Raw genomic sequence first — 20113 nt, 5'->3', positions numbered from 1 at the left:
CAAAAGCCAAAAAAGCAGGCACCTGGGTGGCTCAGTTGGTTAAGCGACTGCCTTCGGCTCAGGTCATGATCCTGGAGTCCCTGGACAAGAGTCCTGCATCAGGCTCCCTGCTCAGCAGGGAGTCTGCTTCTCCCTCTGACCCCCCCCCATGTGCTCTCTCTCTCAAATAAATAAATAAAATCTTTAAAAAAAAAAAAAAGCCTTGAATAAACACATTTTTGAAAAACTAACCATTTTATATAATTTGAGTCAAAACTTCCAAATTATATTCATAAGAAACTGGGAATTCGGAAAGAGAAGCTGAAAATGTGCAAGTATTCCATTTTCTCCCCCTTGGGTCAATTAGTAGATTCTGTTTCACTCAAAATTTAAAATGCATCGAAATCCTCAAAAACAAAAAAGTAATTATCTACAACAAAAACAGAATGTGTATTTTCCAAATCATCATTAGAAGAAAATAATCTGTATTACCAAAAAAAGGCAAGGAATCTTTAGTTATTAGAAGGACTACAAATGGGTTAGAGGTCTTTATTAAAAGAGACAGATTCTAACATCACACAATTAGACAATACCTAAAATTCAAATTCCAAAATATTTCCAAAATTCCAGAATATTTATAATGCATCTAAATGATGGGATATCAAGCATTTATTAAAAACTGTTTTAAAGCAAATTTACATGCTCACAATAGCTATTAAAAACAGAAATATAGATATTCAGAAATATAGATAGATGGATAGCAACAGTAAAACAGTGTGATAAGAAATGCAACAAAATGTTGACAGTGTTAAAAAAAAAATGTCGACAGTGCTGGGATTTCAGAATTATGGTTTTCTTTTCACAATTTTTCTATGGAATTAAGAAAAGTGACAGCTATAATTTTTATCTGCAGGAAACAACCACCATATGAACAACAACAACAAAGCCAAGAAAGGAAAATCAGAGGAGAAAATAGCCCTATGGTTATTGTTTATTCCATGAAAAAAATATCAGATGTAATAAACGAGAAGTTGGTTTAAAAATATCTAGAAATGCTTTTAATTCATAGAAATTGTAATCTTGTTTAACTCACTGCAGAATATTTCTTACAAAGAAAATTCATCTCAATTTATCTTAGGCAGCGGGAATTCAAAGAAAATAAAATCACAGTCCTCAGAATGTTAACTATACATGTGTACAGTCTTAAACTCACAAGCCAATGACAATGCAATGTGACAAATGCTTTAATCTACATCCGCAAAAAAGGTACAACTGAAAACTGGTGCATAGATTAAGGTAGTGAGGGAAGGGATCACAGGCATTGGGAGCTTTTCTGGCAGAAAGGAGCACCAAAAGGTGAAAACACATGGAAGGACAGAGAGCATTCAGGAAACAAAGACTTGAGCTTGTCTTAAGTATGGGGAAAGAAAAATGTTGAGAAAAGTAGCCTAGAAACATTTTATTTTAAAAGAAATGGAGAGTCACTAAAAAACTTTAAACAAGAGAGAGACAGGACTATATTTAGTGTTTTTGGAAACCTACCTCTGGTGGCAAATGGGGGATTTAGTAGAGACAAGGCTATAGAGATACAGATAAAAAAATCTACTCAAACAAGAAATTTGGGAGTTTGAACTACAATAATTACAGGAAAGACTAGACAAGAGGAGATTTAAAAAGAAATAGTTTGTGATTTATTAAGTATGTGATATTATTAATTATCAGAATATTACAACTACTAATTATGTGATAATGAGGAGGAGGTAGCAGCCTGAAGCTCAAGAGAAGTGGTTCATGTTGGAGTAAGTGATTGGGGGATCACTGGCACACAGGACTCTGGAATTAATGAATGAATGAATTTGTTTGTTTATTTGACAACGGGTGTGGGGGAGGGGCAAAGGAAGAAGGAGAGAGAGAATCCCAAGCAGATTCTGCACTGAGCAGGGAGCCGGACTCACGACCCTGAGATCACGACCAGAGTTGAAACCAAGAGTCAGATGCATAACCGACTGCACCACCCAGGAGCCCTTCAATATTCTTTTAAACCACAGTTTCAGGTTCCTGATTTAATAACTACAAATAATTCTAAATCTAGATCTAGTGTTTGTTACTGCAATTTTATAATTTTCCATTAAGGTTAATTTTTTGTTAATTTTATAAATTTCCATTAAGGTTGCAATTTTTTTAGGTTTCAGAATTTCAAAATAGGATAACATTCCAGCTTCTCCCATATCCCTTACTTTCGCAATTTTAACAGTGGAATAGGTAAGATTTCTAAACACTTAATATCTGAACTTATGAAGACAACTGCAAGGTCAAGGCCACAGACAAGACTGAGAAGTCTCTAGTTCAGCTTCAGCCAGGCTCAACCAGTTGTCAGAGAAACTATGATGCCCTACATCATTCATAGTATATAAAGAAATAACTTCGCTCCTCCGTGTGGATCTAAAATGTTACCAGCCATACACTATCCTTGAGTGAATGGAAAAAAGAGTTACTCGAGTCATTCTCTGTAGGTCTTAATTCTGTTAACACTATGAGAAAGGCTACTTGGGGGTACATGGATTGAAGGGCAAATAAGAAATTTTCTTTTTATTTTTTTAAAGATTTTATTTTTATTTATTTATTTGAGAGAGAGAATGAGAGACAGAGAGCACGAGAGGGAAGAGGGTCAGAGGGAGAAGCAGACCCCCAGCTGAGCAGGGAGCCCGATGTGGAACTCGATCCCGGGACTCCAGGATCATGACCTGAGCCGAAGGCAGTCGCTTAACCAACTGAGCCACCCAGGCGCCCAGAAATTATTTATTTTCATCGGTTATGATCAATCCATTATTTTTATAATAGGGATAATCATAGAACACAGGCTTTCCTGTTTCTCAACATCTTCCATAAATGAGAGAACTGATAGGGCAGCAGAAGTTCTAGATACTTGCTAGTCCAGCCTTGTGGTCCTTACTCAATACTTATTTGATTTTAACCAGTGGCTAGAAGTGTACATTAGCAGTGGAAGGAAAGCATAAATGAACTCATAAATATAGGCTCACTGACAAGCAACAGATGAAAACAAAAAGAGCAGACAAAATAAATTCAAGAGAGGCTGGGACCAAATAAGAAGAGGAACAGAAAGTTACATAAATGGTCATGGTACTAGGAGGATATGATATCATAGCAAGTTGAAACAAGTGATGTTAAGAGTAATCCTGGAAAAAAAAATCAAGATTTAGATACAGTCTTTAGGGAAGCTTAAAAAGGTAGCAGTCCTTTCCTCCCACACCCACCAGCAAGAAGAGGGTATCTACTGTTTGAAAAAAACCTAAAGTTTCAATATTTACATTATGTTCATCAAAAATATGAAAAATGTAAAAAATAGACTAAGTTCTTATGATAAACCCTGACATTTCTTCACCAGATTCTACAATGATCAAGCTTTTGCCATACTTGCTTCAGTTCTTCCATTTTTTTTTTGAAGCATTTCAAAGTAATGAATGCCATAATCATCAGGGAGATGCAAATCAAAATCACAATGAGATATCACCTCAGACCTACTGGAATGGCTATTATCAAGAAAAGACAAGAAGTGTTAATGAGAATGACTGCTGGTGGGGATATAAACTGGTGCAGCCACTGTGGAAAATAGAGAAAACAGAGGTTCCTCAAAAAATTGAAAATATAACTGCCATTTGATCAAACAATTCCACCTCTGGATATTTATCCAAAGGAAATAAAAACACTAACTCAAAAAGAAATCTGCACCCCCACATCACTTCAGCCATATTTACAAGAGCCAAGACATGAAAACAACGTAAGCATCCATCGATGGATGAAGGGATAAAGAAAATATGGTGTATATATACAACAGGTTATTATTCATCCATAAAGAAGAACAAAATCTTGCCATTTGTGACAACATGGATGGACCTCAAGGGCATTATGCTAAGTGAAGTAAGTCAGAGAAAGACAAACACTGTATGACCTGTATATATTTGTAAGAGGGATCTAAAAAGCCAAAAACATAAAAAGAAAACAACAGAGGCGCCTGGGTGGCTCAGTCGTTAAGCGTCTGCCTTCAGCTCAGGTCATGATCCCAGGGTCCTGGGATCGAGCCCTGCATCGGGCTCTCTGCTCAGCGGGGAGCCTGCTTCTCCCTCTCCCCCTCTGCCTGTGTTCCCTCTCTCACTGTCTGTCAAATAAATAAATAAAATCTTAAAAAAAAAAAAAAATCCAAACACATAGATTAAAAAAAAAAAAAAAGAGTGGTTGTTAGAGGTGGGAGGTGGGGATAGGGTGTGAAGTAGGTGAAGGGGTCAAAAGGTACAAACTTCCAGTTATAAAATAATCATGGGGATGTAATGTACACCATGGTGGCTATAGTTAATAATACTGTATTGTATATTTGAAAGCTGAGAACAGAGTAAATTTTAATTCTCATCGCAAGAAAAAATATTTGTAACTATGTGTGGTGATGGATGTTAATCAGACTTAACTGTGGTGATCAATGTGCAATATATACAAATATCAAATCAATATGTTGCATTCCTGAAACATAAGGTTATGTCAATTACATCACAATTTTTAAAAAGTAAACTACATATATTAAGGTCAGTTTTACCCCTCCATACTTCAGTATACACCTTTTTTAAAAAATGAGGACATTGTTTTACATAGCTTTAGTGTCATTATCAGTGTTATATATATATATATATATATATATATATACATATATATAAAAGGTTTTATTTATTTGAGAGAGAGAGAGCACACTTGCCTGTGTGTGTGAGTTAGCACAAGCAGCAGGGAGGAGCAGAGGGAGATGGATGCTCCCTGCGGAGTACAGAGCCAGACATGGGGCTGGATCCCAGGATCCTGAGATCACGATCTGAGTCTAAGTCAGACACTTAACCAACTGAGCCACCCAGGTACCCCATCAGTTTTATATTCTTAAGAAGTCATCATAAAGTCAATATCCCATCACCTAGACTCTGCTAGAATCAGGGGGATACTGTATGTGTGATAATCTTCTTACCTTTGATTATACTGAACAATATCACTCTTGGTGTGATTTATTAATAGGAATGGAGCTGCTCCATCATGATAATCTGAAAATGTAATGACTGTAGAATGCTCAGCCAAATTAACTTCTGCTATAATACCTCCAAGCTAGGAAAAAAAAAAAAGAAAAATATTCTCTTACATGATCATTTTCCAAAGAATATTAACTAATAACATTTAATAGGACTATTCATAATTTAATACATTTTTTGATGATTAAGAAAGCAAGTCAGGATTGTCTACTGCATATCTGGGAAACCATGAATTTCAATTAGTGTATACAGATGGGTCCAATTCCAGATGTTCTAGTATTCTAGGCACTCTAACATTCTGTTTAACAATTAAATTATTTTATGTCCGTTTCTTTTTAGTACTTTTTCCCTTTACAAAAAGAAATGTTTGTTCCGTTTTGGGAAAAGGGAAAAAAATCAAAGATACAAATAAAATTATGAGGAAGTATATAATAGCTTCTCTAATCATACACACACACACACACACACAAATCACCCACCTCATTATCCAGACGCAATAAAATACAATTTGCTTGCTTGTTAAAATGTATCTTTTTGGGAGGGCCTTGATTTCTTTCAACTTGAATAAGAAGTGCATTAGAAGCATCCTCGGGCCAAAAGGGGATACACTAAAACATATATTACATACATTTATTTTTTTACAAAAAATTTTCATCATCAAAATTTTATCATTTTAATAAACCCATCAGGATAGACTTAAAATAAAGGTCTTCCAACACTGCTCTAGTTATTGGGTTGCTTGGCTAGACAGCTATGAACTGCCAACTTAGAGCTGGGTCACCACCTGTGGGCACTGCGAGTACAGGCAGTGCCGGATGGGAAGTTGAGGAGCTGTGGTAAGCAGAGTGCTGGCGAAGAGATTTCAATGTGGTCCAGACATCTAGAGGAGGGCTGAAAAATCAGCATTTAAAAGCTGAGCCAAGAAGCAAGTCATCAGTTTAAAACAAGGGTACGTTCAGTTTCTAAAAATCATAATCAGGTTGTGGGTATCATTTGGTAACTAAACAATACCCAAAGTACAGGCAAATGTTGAACCAGGTCATGCATGAATCCAGAGTCCTAGAAGTCCAATAAAGGAGAAAAAAAAAAAAAAAAAAGTAAAGGAATTATCTAAAGCTCAGAGTAGGAAATAGGCTCAGAACCTTAGGGAACAACACCGATGTCAGTGATCTGGAATCCAAACTAGTAAAACATGAGACAGTCAACGCACTAAGAGAGTTCTAGAAGTCCAGACAAAAGGAGCAGAAACAAAGAGAAGAGCTAAGAGAAAAGGAGGAGCAGTGTGGTCTGTAAACTATTCTGTACACCCTGTCTTACTGTGATAGGCCCAAACCAGACCGATGACTTCACATACTTCAGTGCAACTGTTCATGTGTGATACCCATCATGACATGACCTGGAGCAATGGAGGAGGAACCTGGATGTTAAAGTCAAATGCCCTAGCTTGTTAAAGCCAGCCTTATTCAACTTTAAGAAGTAACTAATGGAACTAGACATGAGACACGGTTAAGGCTGTAAGAGGCTTAGAAGGCTCCCACTCAGGGCTTCCTGCAACCTAGACGGAACTTATGTGGGAGAGTCAACGGAGCAGCAATACTAACTGAAGTATCATACTTCCCATGAGGAACTGAGAAGACTAAAAATGATGTGCTTTCTGGATATTCCCAAGCCTGCTACTCCCTGGTAGCCGGTTTAACCCTGTATTGTTTTAAAGAGTTATGTGCTCAAAATCTTGCCACTAGAGAAAGTGCTAATATACTTGTCTTTTGTAGTGGGAAAACAGAGATCTAAACAAGTTTAACAAATCAACACAGGCCATAATCACAACTAAACATCTCAAGGTTGACCACTATAAGCCAAACTGAAATGTAAAAATTTTAAACTAGCACAAGAAAATTTATCTTAAGCTGAAATTGAAAAAAAGAAAGAAAAGAAACAGAGAAAGTAAAATAAAAAAATAAGTTGTTATGCAGTTGTAATTGTACTTAATGTAAACATAAACTGCTCAAAGACAGAGGCTGTATGTTAGGTTTTTAAAAAGCTAAGGCCTAACAATGTTATCTGCAATGACATACAAATCGAGACACAGAGCTACTCTAAGTATGGAAGAAGATACACCTAGAAAATATCTAAAGTGGGCGCCTGGGTGGCTCAGTTGGTTGGGAGACTGCCTTCGGCTCAGGTCATGATCCTGGAGTCCCGGGATCGAGTCCCGCATCGGGCTCCCTGCTCAGCAGGGAGTCTGCTTCTCCCTCTGACCCGCTTCCCTCTCGTGCTCTCTGTCTCTCATTCTCTCTGTCTCAAATAAATAAATAAAATCTTTAAAAAAAAAAAAAAAAAGAAAGAAAATATCTAAAGCAAAACAAAGCTGGAGATGGTAGTCTTAGCATTTGGACACAGAGAGTTCTACATCCAACAAACAAAGAATCCTAGACTTAATGAGCACACGTACACGTGGAACACTTGCAAAAATAAAGTATATATTCATTCAACAAATATTTATTGAGAACCTACTAATCACTGTTCAAAACCATCTAACAGGGGCGCCTGGGTGGCTCAGTTGGTTAAGCGACTGCCTTCAGCTCAGGTCATGATCCTGGAGTCCCAGGATTGAGTCCCGCATCGGGCTCCCTGCTCGGCAGGGAGTCTGCTTCTTCCTCTGACCCTCCCCCCTCTCATGTGCTCTCTCTCTCTCAAATAAATAAAATCTTAAAAAAAAGAAACAAAACCATCTAACAGCTCTTCACTTCACGCAGAGCAAAAGCTAGAATCTTTGCAATGGCTCCCAAAGTTCTGCATGATTACTCTTCATCACTGTTATGCCTCGTTCTCCACTACTTTCCCCTCTCCAGTAATATTGGCTTCTTTTGCTATCCCACAAACATGCCAAAAGTCCTTCTACTTCAGGGCATCAATCCTGGCTGATCCTTCTGTCTCTAATGCTCTTTTTCCCCAGATATCCACATGGCTGAGGATTATAGTCCCTGGCTAAAAATCTACGTGTTTTTTTTTTTTTTTTCACATCACACCAAAGGCAATTACAAAGGCCTTATCCGTCAAGGCTCACAGGGCTAAGCTGCACCCCCCTCACAGCAGACTAGGTGCACAGTCAGTGTTCAGCAGTCTCAAGGACCCAACCATCACTTCCAGCCATGCATTTACACATATATGAATTCCTACCTGAGGTACCTTCATTCAGAGGCCTCTTTGAGGAACCTCCCTGCAAGACCTCTTTAAAAAGAGATAGGGAGAACCTTGAAGATGCTTTTTCTCTCTCAGTGTTCAGTACTTTTCTAACTCCTAGCTCTTCCCCCTTGTCATTGTTCATCTCCTAGGTCCAAACTGGAAGAGCCTTTTGTTCAAGGCTCCCTTGACAGTGACACAACTCCCAAGTCTGTGCTGAACCACCTGACCCCTGACCAATGTTCTTCCATAGGCAAAGTGGAATGGGGTGGGGAGAGTTTGGTGCGTTCTCCAGTTTAGCCTCTTGCTTATCCTATGGCAGTAAGTGACTAAAGGTTAACTGTTACTTTCATTTTGAGTTGTTTTCCTAATCAGCTACTCTAACACATGGCAGCTCAGCTGAGCTCTTGGCAACTGCTACCTCCTACATCTCCTACAAGTCTGCTCAAATATGACCTCAATGAGTCCTATCTTTGACCACCTTATATAAAATTATAGCTCACCCTGTGCTTGCTAGAACTCTTCATATTCATACCTGTCTTATTTGCATTTCCCTGACTAGACTTTTCACCTTTAAACATATATATTTTGTTAATTGATTATGATATTATTGTTTCTACAACCTCTACCCCAATGAAACATAAACTACAGAAGCACAGGGACTTGTGGTTCTCTTAACAGATGTATCACAAGGCACCTAAGGAATACACACAAATATTCATTAATGAATGAACAGGCAGACTTCAAAAAAGGTGGAACTTCTGAAAATTAGAAATATATTCAAATAAAAAACTCACGAAAGGCTTAACTAGCAATTTAGACAGAATAAAAGTGAAAATTTACTAAAGATATACATGTAGAATTTATCCAGAATGCAGCAAAGAGAGTTATATAGATGGAAAAATACAAAAAAAAAATGTTAAGAGACATGGAAGATAGAATATGGAGGTCTAGAATGTGTCTTGATTAAAGGCCAAGAAGAAGCAAATGGAAGGACGAAGGAGAGAAAATATTAAGGAGACAACAGTTGCAAATTATACAGCAAGTATGAAAGATTGATCCACAAATCTCAGGGTACAGCGTCTCAAGAAGGATATACAAAAAGAACCCACATGTGGACAAATAGTAGTATGACTACAGAACATCAAAGACAAAGATCATGAAGGCAATTAGGAAGAAAATGACCTCTAAAGGAATGACAGAATCACAGGAGAATTTTCAACTAAAGTGGTAACCAGAAAATAGTGGAGTAAAATCTACACATGTTGAGGAAAAAACAGAACAGATAAGAGAAATTATCATAAAGGAAAGATGACAAAAACTTTTACGGATAAACAGAAACTGATGGCTTTTGCCTCCAAAACGAGCTCTGAAGGAAAATCTAAAGAATGTCAAGAATAATAATCCCAGCAGGATGGTTTAAAAGCAAGAAGGAACAGTGAACAAAAACAGCAAACACTTCTCTTATAATCTTAACATATTTAGAATAAAATTTCTTCAAAAGTAAAATATTCCATCAACCTCAGGCAGTCCTTTAGAAAGCTCTTACCCAAAGGTCTAATAGCTAAAGATGGAGTAGAATCAAAATTTCATTCCTAAGTCACTCCATCTTCTTAAAATAACTGCCCTAATTTCTTCCACAAAGGCATTCCTAAAAGCTTTGCAGAAAGAATAAATCATTTCCTACTCTTTACTGCATTTATACCTCATCTAGTCTTCTACTGCTGTATTTACACTGCTTGGTTAGTAGTTGTTAAATATCTACTTCCCTTATCAAGCAATGCATTCCTAAATTACAAGGGCTGGTTTTTAAAAATTAAAATCTAGAGCCTGGTACAAATAAAATGGGGGGGGGGCAATTAAAAACTTACATAGTGGTTTCAGGTATGTAACTTCAAGGAAAAATGAAAATCCAAAGAGGTACTTTTTTGAAATACATCTACCCACCTGCTCCAAATCAAGAGAGAGCCATTTATCATTTCCCTGTTCGGCCACTGATATATGATATTTGCTTTTGTTTTCGATCATATAAAAAGGAGTAAATGTCACAATTCTGGTGATGTTAAAACTGCTGAGGTCTATAGTGACACCAACCTAAAGGGAAAAAAAATTAGCATTTCAAAAACTTACATTATCACAATATCCTTATAAAAAATTAAGTAGTCAGTACACACAGTTTAAAATAGAAGTTTCTCCATGAGCAAAGAATGAACTCACTTGATAGTCCATTTTCAGGCCTTTACATTTAACAGCTCCATGACTACCAACAGTATCAATTGAAAACTGATCCGATAATTCACTATCAGTTATCATAAGCTGAACCTAGGAAAAAATATTCCAAATACATTACAATTTAGGTACCTTTAATAATTCCTACCTCAATTGATAACTTTTTTGTTTTGTCTAAATATATTAATGCATTAAACATTTTCCCATACTAAATTCTAATCTTTTTAACCTCAAATATTTAAATGTTATTTCTACTTGTTTCATAATATTCTTCAAAACTCTAAAAACTAAAAGGAGTGAAAAGTAGCTAAAGAAGAATGAAAGTTTTAAAAAACTTACATACCTTATTATTATTAAAAAAGTGCTTTGGTTGAAAAGAAAACAGAACTGGCTTTTTATAATTAGGTGGATGCTTTCGATGAATTCCATCTGCTTTATACTGTAACATTCGACTGGTTTTATTGACCATCCAATAAGGACTATGAAATGCCACAACTGTCTGGCCAATATTATAAGTCACATGGATAGCAATATCTAAATCAGTCTTTTCTATTTCTGTAACACAGGTAAAATTGATGAAACTAATATCTTGCTGATTAGGTTTTATATGATATTCACTTTTCCAATCATGATTAAGATAGTCAAGTAATTTTAAATGTAGTCTGGCTTTTTCCAAATGCACAGTACAAATGTGGGCTGAATGTCCTTCATTTAGAGTATAAACTTTATGTTCAATCCCCTGTAATAAAAAAATACAGTAAAATTTTAAATGTGTCATAATAATATGCTAAAAAATCCTATTTATAATGGTTCCAAATGTCATACACATAAGGCTTTTGAAACACCTCTGTCAGAACAAGATAGAAGACTTATATTTGAGTTCTAACTCTGCCAAATGTGTAAACTTCTATAAATTGAGATTTCAATTATCGTATTTATAAAATGGTATAAATGATCTACTTCAAAGGACTGCTGGGAGGATAAAATTAAATAATACAAGCAAAACTATGCTGGAACTAATCAGCATTATAAAACACTGTAATTAGTAAAACATTAAAAAAATGTTATCCATTAGTGATGTTAGTTTTGAAAACTACAAAATGAAAAAAATGACAGTAATCCAAAATAAGCAATCCCTACTAATTCCCATTCTTGCTTTTTAACAATCCCTCATCATCCACTTTCAATCACTGTCTATACTGCATCTTCTGTATGTCTCAAAACTGTACCCTTCTTAGTTCATGTCACTGTGACCTCTCACTTTAAGAATCTCCTAACTGTTCTTTGTCCCTTACAATCCTTTCTCCATACCACGGAAGCTAGCCAACAAAATGTGATCTCTGAAAGTATCAAATTAAAAGTTCAATAAGAATGGGACATAGATAGGTAGTACATCACCAGTCTTTCCATCATCTCTAACCTGATTCCTTCGTGTTGTTAGAATACGGGAATCTCAAGATTTTAAATTACTTAAAGCAAGAATTATATAAATTATTGATGCTTGACATGTTAATTAATATTTCACAAGTTAAGAATAGTAGTGGTTGGTGGTGATGTGGGAGAGGAAATAATTGGCAACCATGTGCCTGGGAGGCACTATGCGAAGTCCTTTACATGTATTATCTAATTTGATTTTCCCCATATCCCAATCATGCAAGTTTTATTACTATTCCTATTTTATAGACTAGGATAAATGATTTAAAAAGATAATAAAAACTGCTTAAAAACATAAAGCTAATAGATGATAGAGCTAGGATTCAATCTCAAATCTGATAGCAAAGTACAAATTGTTAACCACTATGGTATCTGCCAACCATATGGAAAATTGATAACCTTAAACCACAGATATGTTAACTGCCCCCCCCAATTTATCAGACAAGTATGAACACATAGTAAATCCCTATTACTAACAGACAATAAAAACTATTAATAGGCTACAATAAGGAACTACTCTTATATTTGATAAGCATGGCAAATGGAACATTTACTTATTCCTGTTATAACAAAAGTAAGGAAGGAGATGTAATCTGTTAAACCAAAGAGTACTTAAAAGAAAAAACATCTTTATAGGGAATTAAAATCTTTTTTCGAAAACTAGCATGAGAATAATATAATGTAGGGTGTTTTTTCCATTTACATCTAGTATTTGAATATTAAGACTAATTCTCATACACGTTTCAAAAGTTAGTGTCCATCTTTTAAATATATAATAAATGAGATGTAAATGCACAGAAAAGATTTTTTTAAAATACATACAGGCATACCTCAGAGATACTGAGGGTTCAGTCTCAGACCACAGCGATAAACCAAATATCGCAATAAAGCAAGTCAAATAAATTTCTTGGTTTCCCAATGCATACAAAAGTCACATTTACACTACACTGTAGTCTAGTTAAGTATGCAATAGCATTATGTCTAGAAACCAATGTATACACCTTAATACTTTATTGCTAATAATGTTAACCATCATCTGAGCTTTTAGCAAGTCATAATCACTGATCACAGATCATAACAATTAAGAATGAAATGTTTGAAATATTGTGAGAATTACCAAAATATGATACAAAAACATGAACTGAGCAAATACTGTTGGAAAAACGGTGCTGGCAGACTTAAACACTTGATACAGGGTTGCCACAAATCTTAAATTTGTAAAACACAGAGTTTCTCTGAGAAGTGTGATGAAGTGAGGTATGCCTGTATTCTAAACCTGAGATGCTATCTTCATCTGAACATGAAACTTTCAGGTGACGCAATTATAGACAATTTTTATTAGCTCTATTTTCTAAATTTTCCCATAGAAATATATGTCATTTTCATAAATGATTTAAAAAATGGCATACTCCCTTTGTGCATGTAATTTATATTCCATTTAGTAGCCAGATTTCTATGGTAAATCAGTGAAAAAAGTATATTTTTAAAAAACCCTTTTTTTTTTATAACGATGGAAACATTTTTTTTCCCCTGTGAAAAACATCTGGACCACCTATTCACCAGTACTATCATTTTTATGAGAACATTAAAACATGGTTTCATTGCTTGTTATTTTAAATAACCAAAGCTACAAAATCGAAGACAGGAAGGCATTTAAAAAATTCTATAATACCTCTATATAATAAGCAATTTTATAAGGAAGAAGATTTCGGAGCAGGATCGGTGGCCACAAATGCATTATGTATGGTAAGTCCCAACCATCTTCTGAATACACGGACAGAGAAGACAAATTATCTTTTTCCGGGACAACATGAATGTTAAATGGTTTCTTAGCAGTGTTTTTAGATTTACATTTCTTCTTTAGAAAAGTGCCATCATTTTTTATAATTTCTTCAAAGTCAATTCTTTCACACGCTTGATAGTCCTCATCTTCTGGCTTCAGAGAAAGGGGTGATCTGCGTAAAGGATGAAACAATATGCTTTAAAATGCTTTAAAAGAAAACATTAATCAGGTGATTACTACTTTGGAACAATGAAATTACATCACTCCCTGCTCTTGTAATAAATTTTTTATAATTTCACATTCTTCTTAAGAGATAGAGAAGATAGATTGGTAAACAGATACTGTCATACCTTAACTTTCTGGAACTAATCAAGTTATTTGGCTCTTAAAAGGAGAATATTTTTCTTACAAACTTACTATCTTGAAAGTTTACAAGATAATAACTGGTTTCCTACAGAAAATATATAATTTTATAGATCATATATGCAAAGCAAACATATACAAATATCTGTTGATTTGCCCATTTAACTTAAAAATGTTGGCTTTCCTGAATATGTGGTCCTTATAGGAAGTACATGTCATGACTGAATTCATAAACTAAAAACACATTTCCATTTAAAAAAATCATCACCAGCCTTTCCATGTTAAACAAAAGCTTTCAATAGATATTTAATTGCTGAAACATTGGGCACAGTTGCAGAGGTGGTTGCAAGATAGTGATAAAATCATGTATGATTAATTCTTATTATTTAAATATCACACTCTCTGTTGATATTTCAATTATATTTTAGGTTTAATCATTTTTCAACCTAACCTGTCCAAATATAAACACTTAAATATTTTTATACTTGTAAAACCAATCATCTATGATTGTGACACTATCCCTTACAAATGAACAACTGTCCATATTATCTCCAGCCCAGATTTTGTCCTAAGCCCTAGTCCTAAAATTTTAAATATCCACTACACACTTCTATGATGATGTCTGACAGTGACTTAAATTTGCTAGATTGAACTCTAAACAGTCCATACGCGTTTCTCTGTGTGTCCCTTTTCAGGAACTTCCAACTACCAGCACTCTGGACTATGAAAGAGTATTTGACTTTTCCATCTCCCTTGACATATACATAAATCTAATCATCTGTCAAATCAGTTATCAGATTTAATCTATTTTTACATTCTCTCTGTAATTTTCATTCTCTTTTCCATTCTTCTAATACTTAAAAACTTAATTTTCCCCAAATTAAACTAATGCCAATAACCTCATCCAGATTATCAAAATCTTTATTGGACCCATTATTTACCAACGAGAAGGTAAAACTGGAAATGAACAAATGAGTAAGTCTTTCTTTACTCTGCATTACAGATCCCAATCAGGTGGGGATATAATGTTAAAAGAGAACTAGTGCATTGTGATAGGTACAAAAAAACATGTACAGGGCAGACTGAGGGCAAGAGAGTGTGGTTAAATCTTTCTAGATGGCTGCAGAGCTTTTTGTAGAGGTGACAATTTTGCCAAAAAGCTTTATTCTGAAGAGAACACCTGAATTAGAGAAATATGCGAGGTTAAAGTTTAAGAAATGAATAGGAAGAAAACGTGAGAGAAAGGTATCAATGGCAAGAGGTTGTGAATGAGAAGAGCTTCTAGAATGAAAGATCTTGAAACAGAAGGATACCAAATGTTCTGTGAGAAGAAGAAAAAGATGACATTCAAGATAAAGGTAAAATTAACATAAATGGGGGCAAGAAAATGAGAGAGCAAGTACCTTAATGTGAACTTAAACTATGTTTCAAATGTTCTGTTACAAGATGCACACTACACTCTGATCATCCTGCAACTATTCTTTATAGACACATACAAACCCTGTGCTTTCAGGTCTCCTTACCTTTGTTCATGCAATTCCTTCCACTTAAGATTGCCCTTCCCTGCTAATCCGCACATTATTATGTTTGACCTTTAATTAATGTGTCTCGCCCAGGAGTCAATCATTAATACCTGCTTTGTTTTCTTTGGTTTTCTGCAACTCTACCTCTTCTGTAACTCCCTCTTCCTACAACCCCACTGTTTTCTTTCTTCTATAGTTACATAATGTATCAATCTCTCAAAGGTTCCAGCCATGCCCAATTCATCTTGGCATCCCACAGTAGTGCCTTATACACAGCAGAACACCTGACAAATATTTGTTAAATGAATTAAATTTAAAGATCAATATATTTAAATTCTCCAGGGAAAGGTAGCCATTTCTTAATGTAAGAGCTCATGTCTTAAATGTAAGCATACCTATATCTAAGAATTGGATTAGAAACATATCTAATGTGAAATACAAGCTGGCTCATCACTAATAATTCCAATTAAGATTAATTAATTTCCATTTGACAAATTAATACTTAGCCTTGAACAAGAAAGTGTAAAAATACTCTTTTAAGTTGCCTCTTCTATGGACAGAGTCACAAAACATACAGCAATAATTAAAAATAAAGCAAAATGCCATTAACTTTTCTCATTCAAGGATGAAATAAGTTTAAACTTCTTCACGGAAGTTTTTAAACACATCCTACATGCTATCTTTAATCTAGTCTTGTAACCCACCAAAAATCCTTCCTAGAATAAGGTCAGATATTGTGAACAACTACATTGTTGTTGTTCTCGCAACAACAGAATTCTTTCCCTCAGCAAATTTGAACTAAGCAATCAAACACTCATTAGGGTTACAAGGTCTAAGTAATAAAGTACTCTTTAGAATTAGCAGGTCTACTAACTAAAAATATGTGCCTGTAACTGCTAGACTGCTCTGTAAGCATCAGGGAGCCAATCTGGAACTCTGGGCATGGATCAGAAGAGAGGCAGAGGGTATTTCAGCACGGCTTGCAGTTCTGCCTCCGTCCTTCTGCAGCACACGTCTGGGCCCAGGGCTAGTGTGTGTTCTGAAATGGTACTTAGACAAACTACAGTGCTTATTCTCAGGAAGACAGATTTTCCAATAGAGTTCACTATCGCTGAAAGAGATTATTTTTCAATACCTGATTAAATATCCAGAATACTTGTTTGTTATGATAATTAATCCTATAATTTTAAGACTAGCCCATCACTAGCATTTTGTAAGAATTTTACATATAAGATTTTATATCAAGTTTAATCTAATTTTTAGTATTTAAGATTGATGTACTATATGTCACAATTTAGAGGATAATTCCATCACTGAACAATTAATAAATACGTAGATAAAAAGATAAAATATTATGCTTTCCAAAGGGATTTTTTAAAAATTCCACTGTAAAATATTTGAAAAGTAAAAATCACTTCATAATAGTTGTATATAAATCTAGAAGCTACCGATCATGCTCAATTCCACATTTTCTAAAAAAACACATATAAATGATTATAGTTATGGCAGCTATACTTAAGCATGTAATAACTGTATTTACTAGTAAAAGCATAAGTAATTTATATAGTATACATTACATTAAATATTTCTTTAAAAAAAACAAAAAACAAAAAAACCTTCTAAGCACCTTGAAACTTAAATAAGTTAGACAAGTTATTAACAAGTGATTAAACTTTGATCACTTAAAGACAGATATCCCTATAAAATCAGAAACTAAAAATTCTATAAGCTACTTTAGAGCAAATAAAAAGATAAAGAAAAAAAAAAATCACCGGTAAGATGTTAATGGTATGTTGAATTCACTTCCAGGTGAAGCCGTTCCCAATAAAGTGTTCCCTTCATAAACACAAAGTGGGATTGAAAAATGATTTTTAATCTGAGAAAGAAAAACAAATCATATTTAGCACATTAATCTAAGAATCTAAAGACATTTTTAAAAAATCTCATCAAAATATCCCAACAAAGAAACTAGCAGGCAGTATTTATCTTGCTTATATAAGTTAGACAAGAAACAAACACACTTTTATCCTAAAAAATACAAAGGTCACTAGTTTTATAGAAAAGGTGTGTCAAAAACAAAAACTTTAAAAATCCAAGATGGAAGATAATATGTTCTTGACCTTGATATAAGTATTAACTTCTTCAGATAAAAATAGAAGAATTCATGGGAAAAAATATATCAAAATTTGAAATGTCTGTATGACAAAAGTGTTTTGAAAAAAGGTCACAGGCTGACCTGTGCCTCTTTACTTCACTGTTGTATGCTGCTCATGGGATGAGATACTCTACATGCACTTTGGAGAATATCTCATCCATCCATGAGCAGCATACAAAAATGATGTAAACGGTAACATCATTTTGATTAATACATATTAGATAAACTTCCAAACACTTATATTTACCTTTGAGATGGATAATAACAAATTGGTTAATAAAACCACTTTCATATTATAATCTTTCTCTTAGTAAAATCTTATTTTTAAAAAATCATACCAAAATGGAAAACATGCTGAGAACTAAGAACTGATAAATGGATAATCCTAACTACAACCTATCTCTAGATAAACTGTTTGCTCTATTTGAAGCAATAGGAATACTTTAAGTTTCTATAAATAGTACCTATAAGAAATTTAAAATTAATGTATAACTATTTAAAATATAAAAAAAAAAAATCAACAATAGAGAAAGTAGCCCAACAGTCATCTTTTAAAACAGTTAACTACAGATCAAAAATGAAAGGGAAGAATTTCTGCTTTTAGCCATGATGGAATAATAGAGACCAGATAAATCTTCCCAACATGGAAAACTAAAACACAGAGGAAAAAGAACCCATATTAAACAATGGTATTCAGAAATTGGGCAGCATGCAGCACAGGAAAGAAAAAACAGTAAAAAGAAACCACAAGGGTTAAGTCCTCAGATTGCCCCAGCTTGCTGCCTCAAGTTTCTAGATTACTGTGTAGGTGAAAAAGAGAAGTCAAACAGAGCCAGTCTGCTGGAGTCAAAGAGACAGATACGAGAATGTGGGGAAGCCAGTGTTTCTCAAACTCACAGCACACTGAGTGGGGTACATGGAGACGCAAGAGTTGCAGATTTAAGAGCGTCCCCTGTTGTCAAAATTTCATATTGGTACTGACTGCAATATGCACATGAGTAAACTATCAAAGGCTCAGTAAAGACTGATGACCAACCCGTTCTCAACAGGAGTTCTCCAGAGCAGCTCAGGTCTCCTCCCACAGCAGCTCTGAGCAAACCTTATCATCATGCACCCACTTCCATGGTCTCCGGCAACAGGAGTCCATTCAAAATGGTGTCACTAACCTGGCAGTGTGCAAGGAGACCCTACAGGAGCCAGCATCACTTCAAAGTGACTGGTGTAACCCGGAGAGGGGAAATAACCACACACACCAGTTCAACTACAGCCTCAGCAGTGGACTGGGGGAAGACAACTAATCTGAATGCGGGTCCTGCCCACCAACAAAACCTTCCTGGGGGACAAAACAGGGAGAGCACCCTACAGTTTGGTGCGACTACACCTCTGGCAAAAGCCTGGTCTGAACAAAGTCAACTTCAAGGTGGCCCCAGAGTGGCCCACTAACAACACAGGAACTAAACCCTACCCCCAAAAGGCAAAGAGTCATTGTAGACAACTGAACTGAAGGCAAATGCAGCTCAGCCACAACAGCAGGGCACACATAACACACAAAGAACACACCCCTGAAGTGCCACATTCTGGGTAACAGGGGATATTACACTCAGGACATGACAGGACTTCTTCCTAAGGCCACTACTTTCAAGATCAGGAGACATAGTGGACTTTTCTAACACACAGAAAGACACAGAGGATCAGACAAAATGAGCAGAGAGAGGAATAGGTCATATGAAAGAACATGAAAATCATGGAAAGAGAGCTAAATAAAATGGAGATAATATGCCTGATAGAGAATTTAAAGTAATGGTCATAAAGATACTCACTGGACTTGAAGAAAGAGAGGAAAGGTCTCAGACCCTAAAAACACTGACAGAAAACATTAAAAAGAAACAGAGATGAATAACTAATTGAAATTAAAAATACACTAGAGGGAATAAACAGTAGACCACAGGAGGCAGATGAACAGATCAATGATCTGGAGGACAAAGCACTGGAAAGCAATCAAGCTGAACAGGAGAGAGAAAAAGAATAATGAAAAATGAGAATAGGTTAAGGGAACTCATTGACATGGTCAAGCTCAATAACATATGCATTATAGGGATCCTAGAAGAAAAGAGAGAGAAAAAGGGGCAAAAATTTATTTTAAGAAATAATAGCTGAAAACTTCCTGAATCTGGGGAAGGAAACAGATATCCAGATCCAGAAGGTACAGAGAGCCCCCAACAAAATCAACTCAAGGAGGTCCACACCAAGACACACAGTAATTTAAATGGGAAAAATAGTGATAAGGAGAAAATCTTAAAAGCAGCAAGAGAAAACAGTTACATACAAGGGAAATCCAATAAAGCTATCAGCTGATTTTTTTCAGCAGACACTTTTCAGGCCACAG

The 20113-nt window shown here is 35.3% G+C and overlaps 1 protein-coding gene across 7 annotated transcripts in view; it reads right to left on the bottom strand.

Moving 5' to 3' along the window:
• Positions 1–20113, bottom strand: part of VPS13A (vacuolar protein sorting 13 homolog A) — a 267040-nt gene that overhangs the window by 64052 nt on the left and 182875 nt on the right. For all 7 annotated transcript variants that reach the window (XR_010407545.1, XM_045882283.3, XM_064578959.1 and 4 more), the window contains 7 exons: positions 17345–17448; positions 13576–13858; positions 10813–11208; positions 10458–10562; positions 10188–10334; positions 5537–5665; positions 5000–5133 (listed from right to left, as the gene is read on the bottom strand). Coding sequence is in view for 6 of the 7 variants with exons in the window: in XM_045882283.3 (XP_045738239.1) it covers positions 5000–5133; positions 5537–5665; positions 10188–10334; positions 10458–10562; positions 10813–11208; positions 13576–13858; positions 17345–17448 (1298 nt within the window). In the remaining variant the exon portion in view is untranslated. The remainder of the gene's footprint in view (positions 1–4999; positions 5134–5536; positions 5666–10187; positions 10335–10457; positions 10563–10812; positions 11209–13575; positions 13859–17344; positions 17449–20113) is intronic.

This window comes from Mirounga angustirostris, unplaced genomic scaffold (assembly GCF_029215605.1).
Source record: "Mirounga angustirostris isolate CCGP_5_RB_7025 unplaced genomic scaffold, mMirAng1.0.hap1 SCAF_15, whole genome shotgun sequence".
Taxonomy (NCBI): domain Eukaryota; kingdom Metazoa; phylum Chordata; class Mammalia; order Carnivora; family Phocidae; genus Mirounga; species Mirounga angustirostris.
The sequence above is the reverse complement of the archived record's forward strand: the minus strand, read 5'-3'. Positions and strand labels throughout refer to the sequence as shown.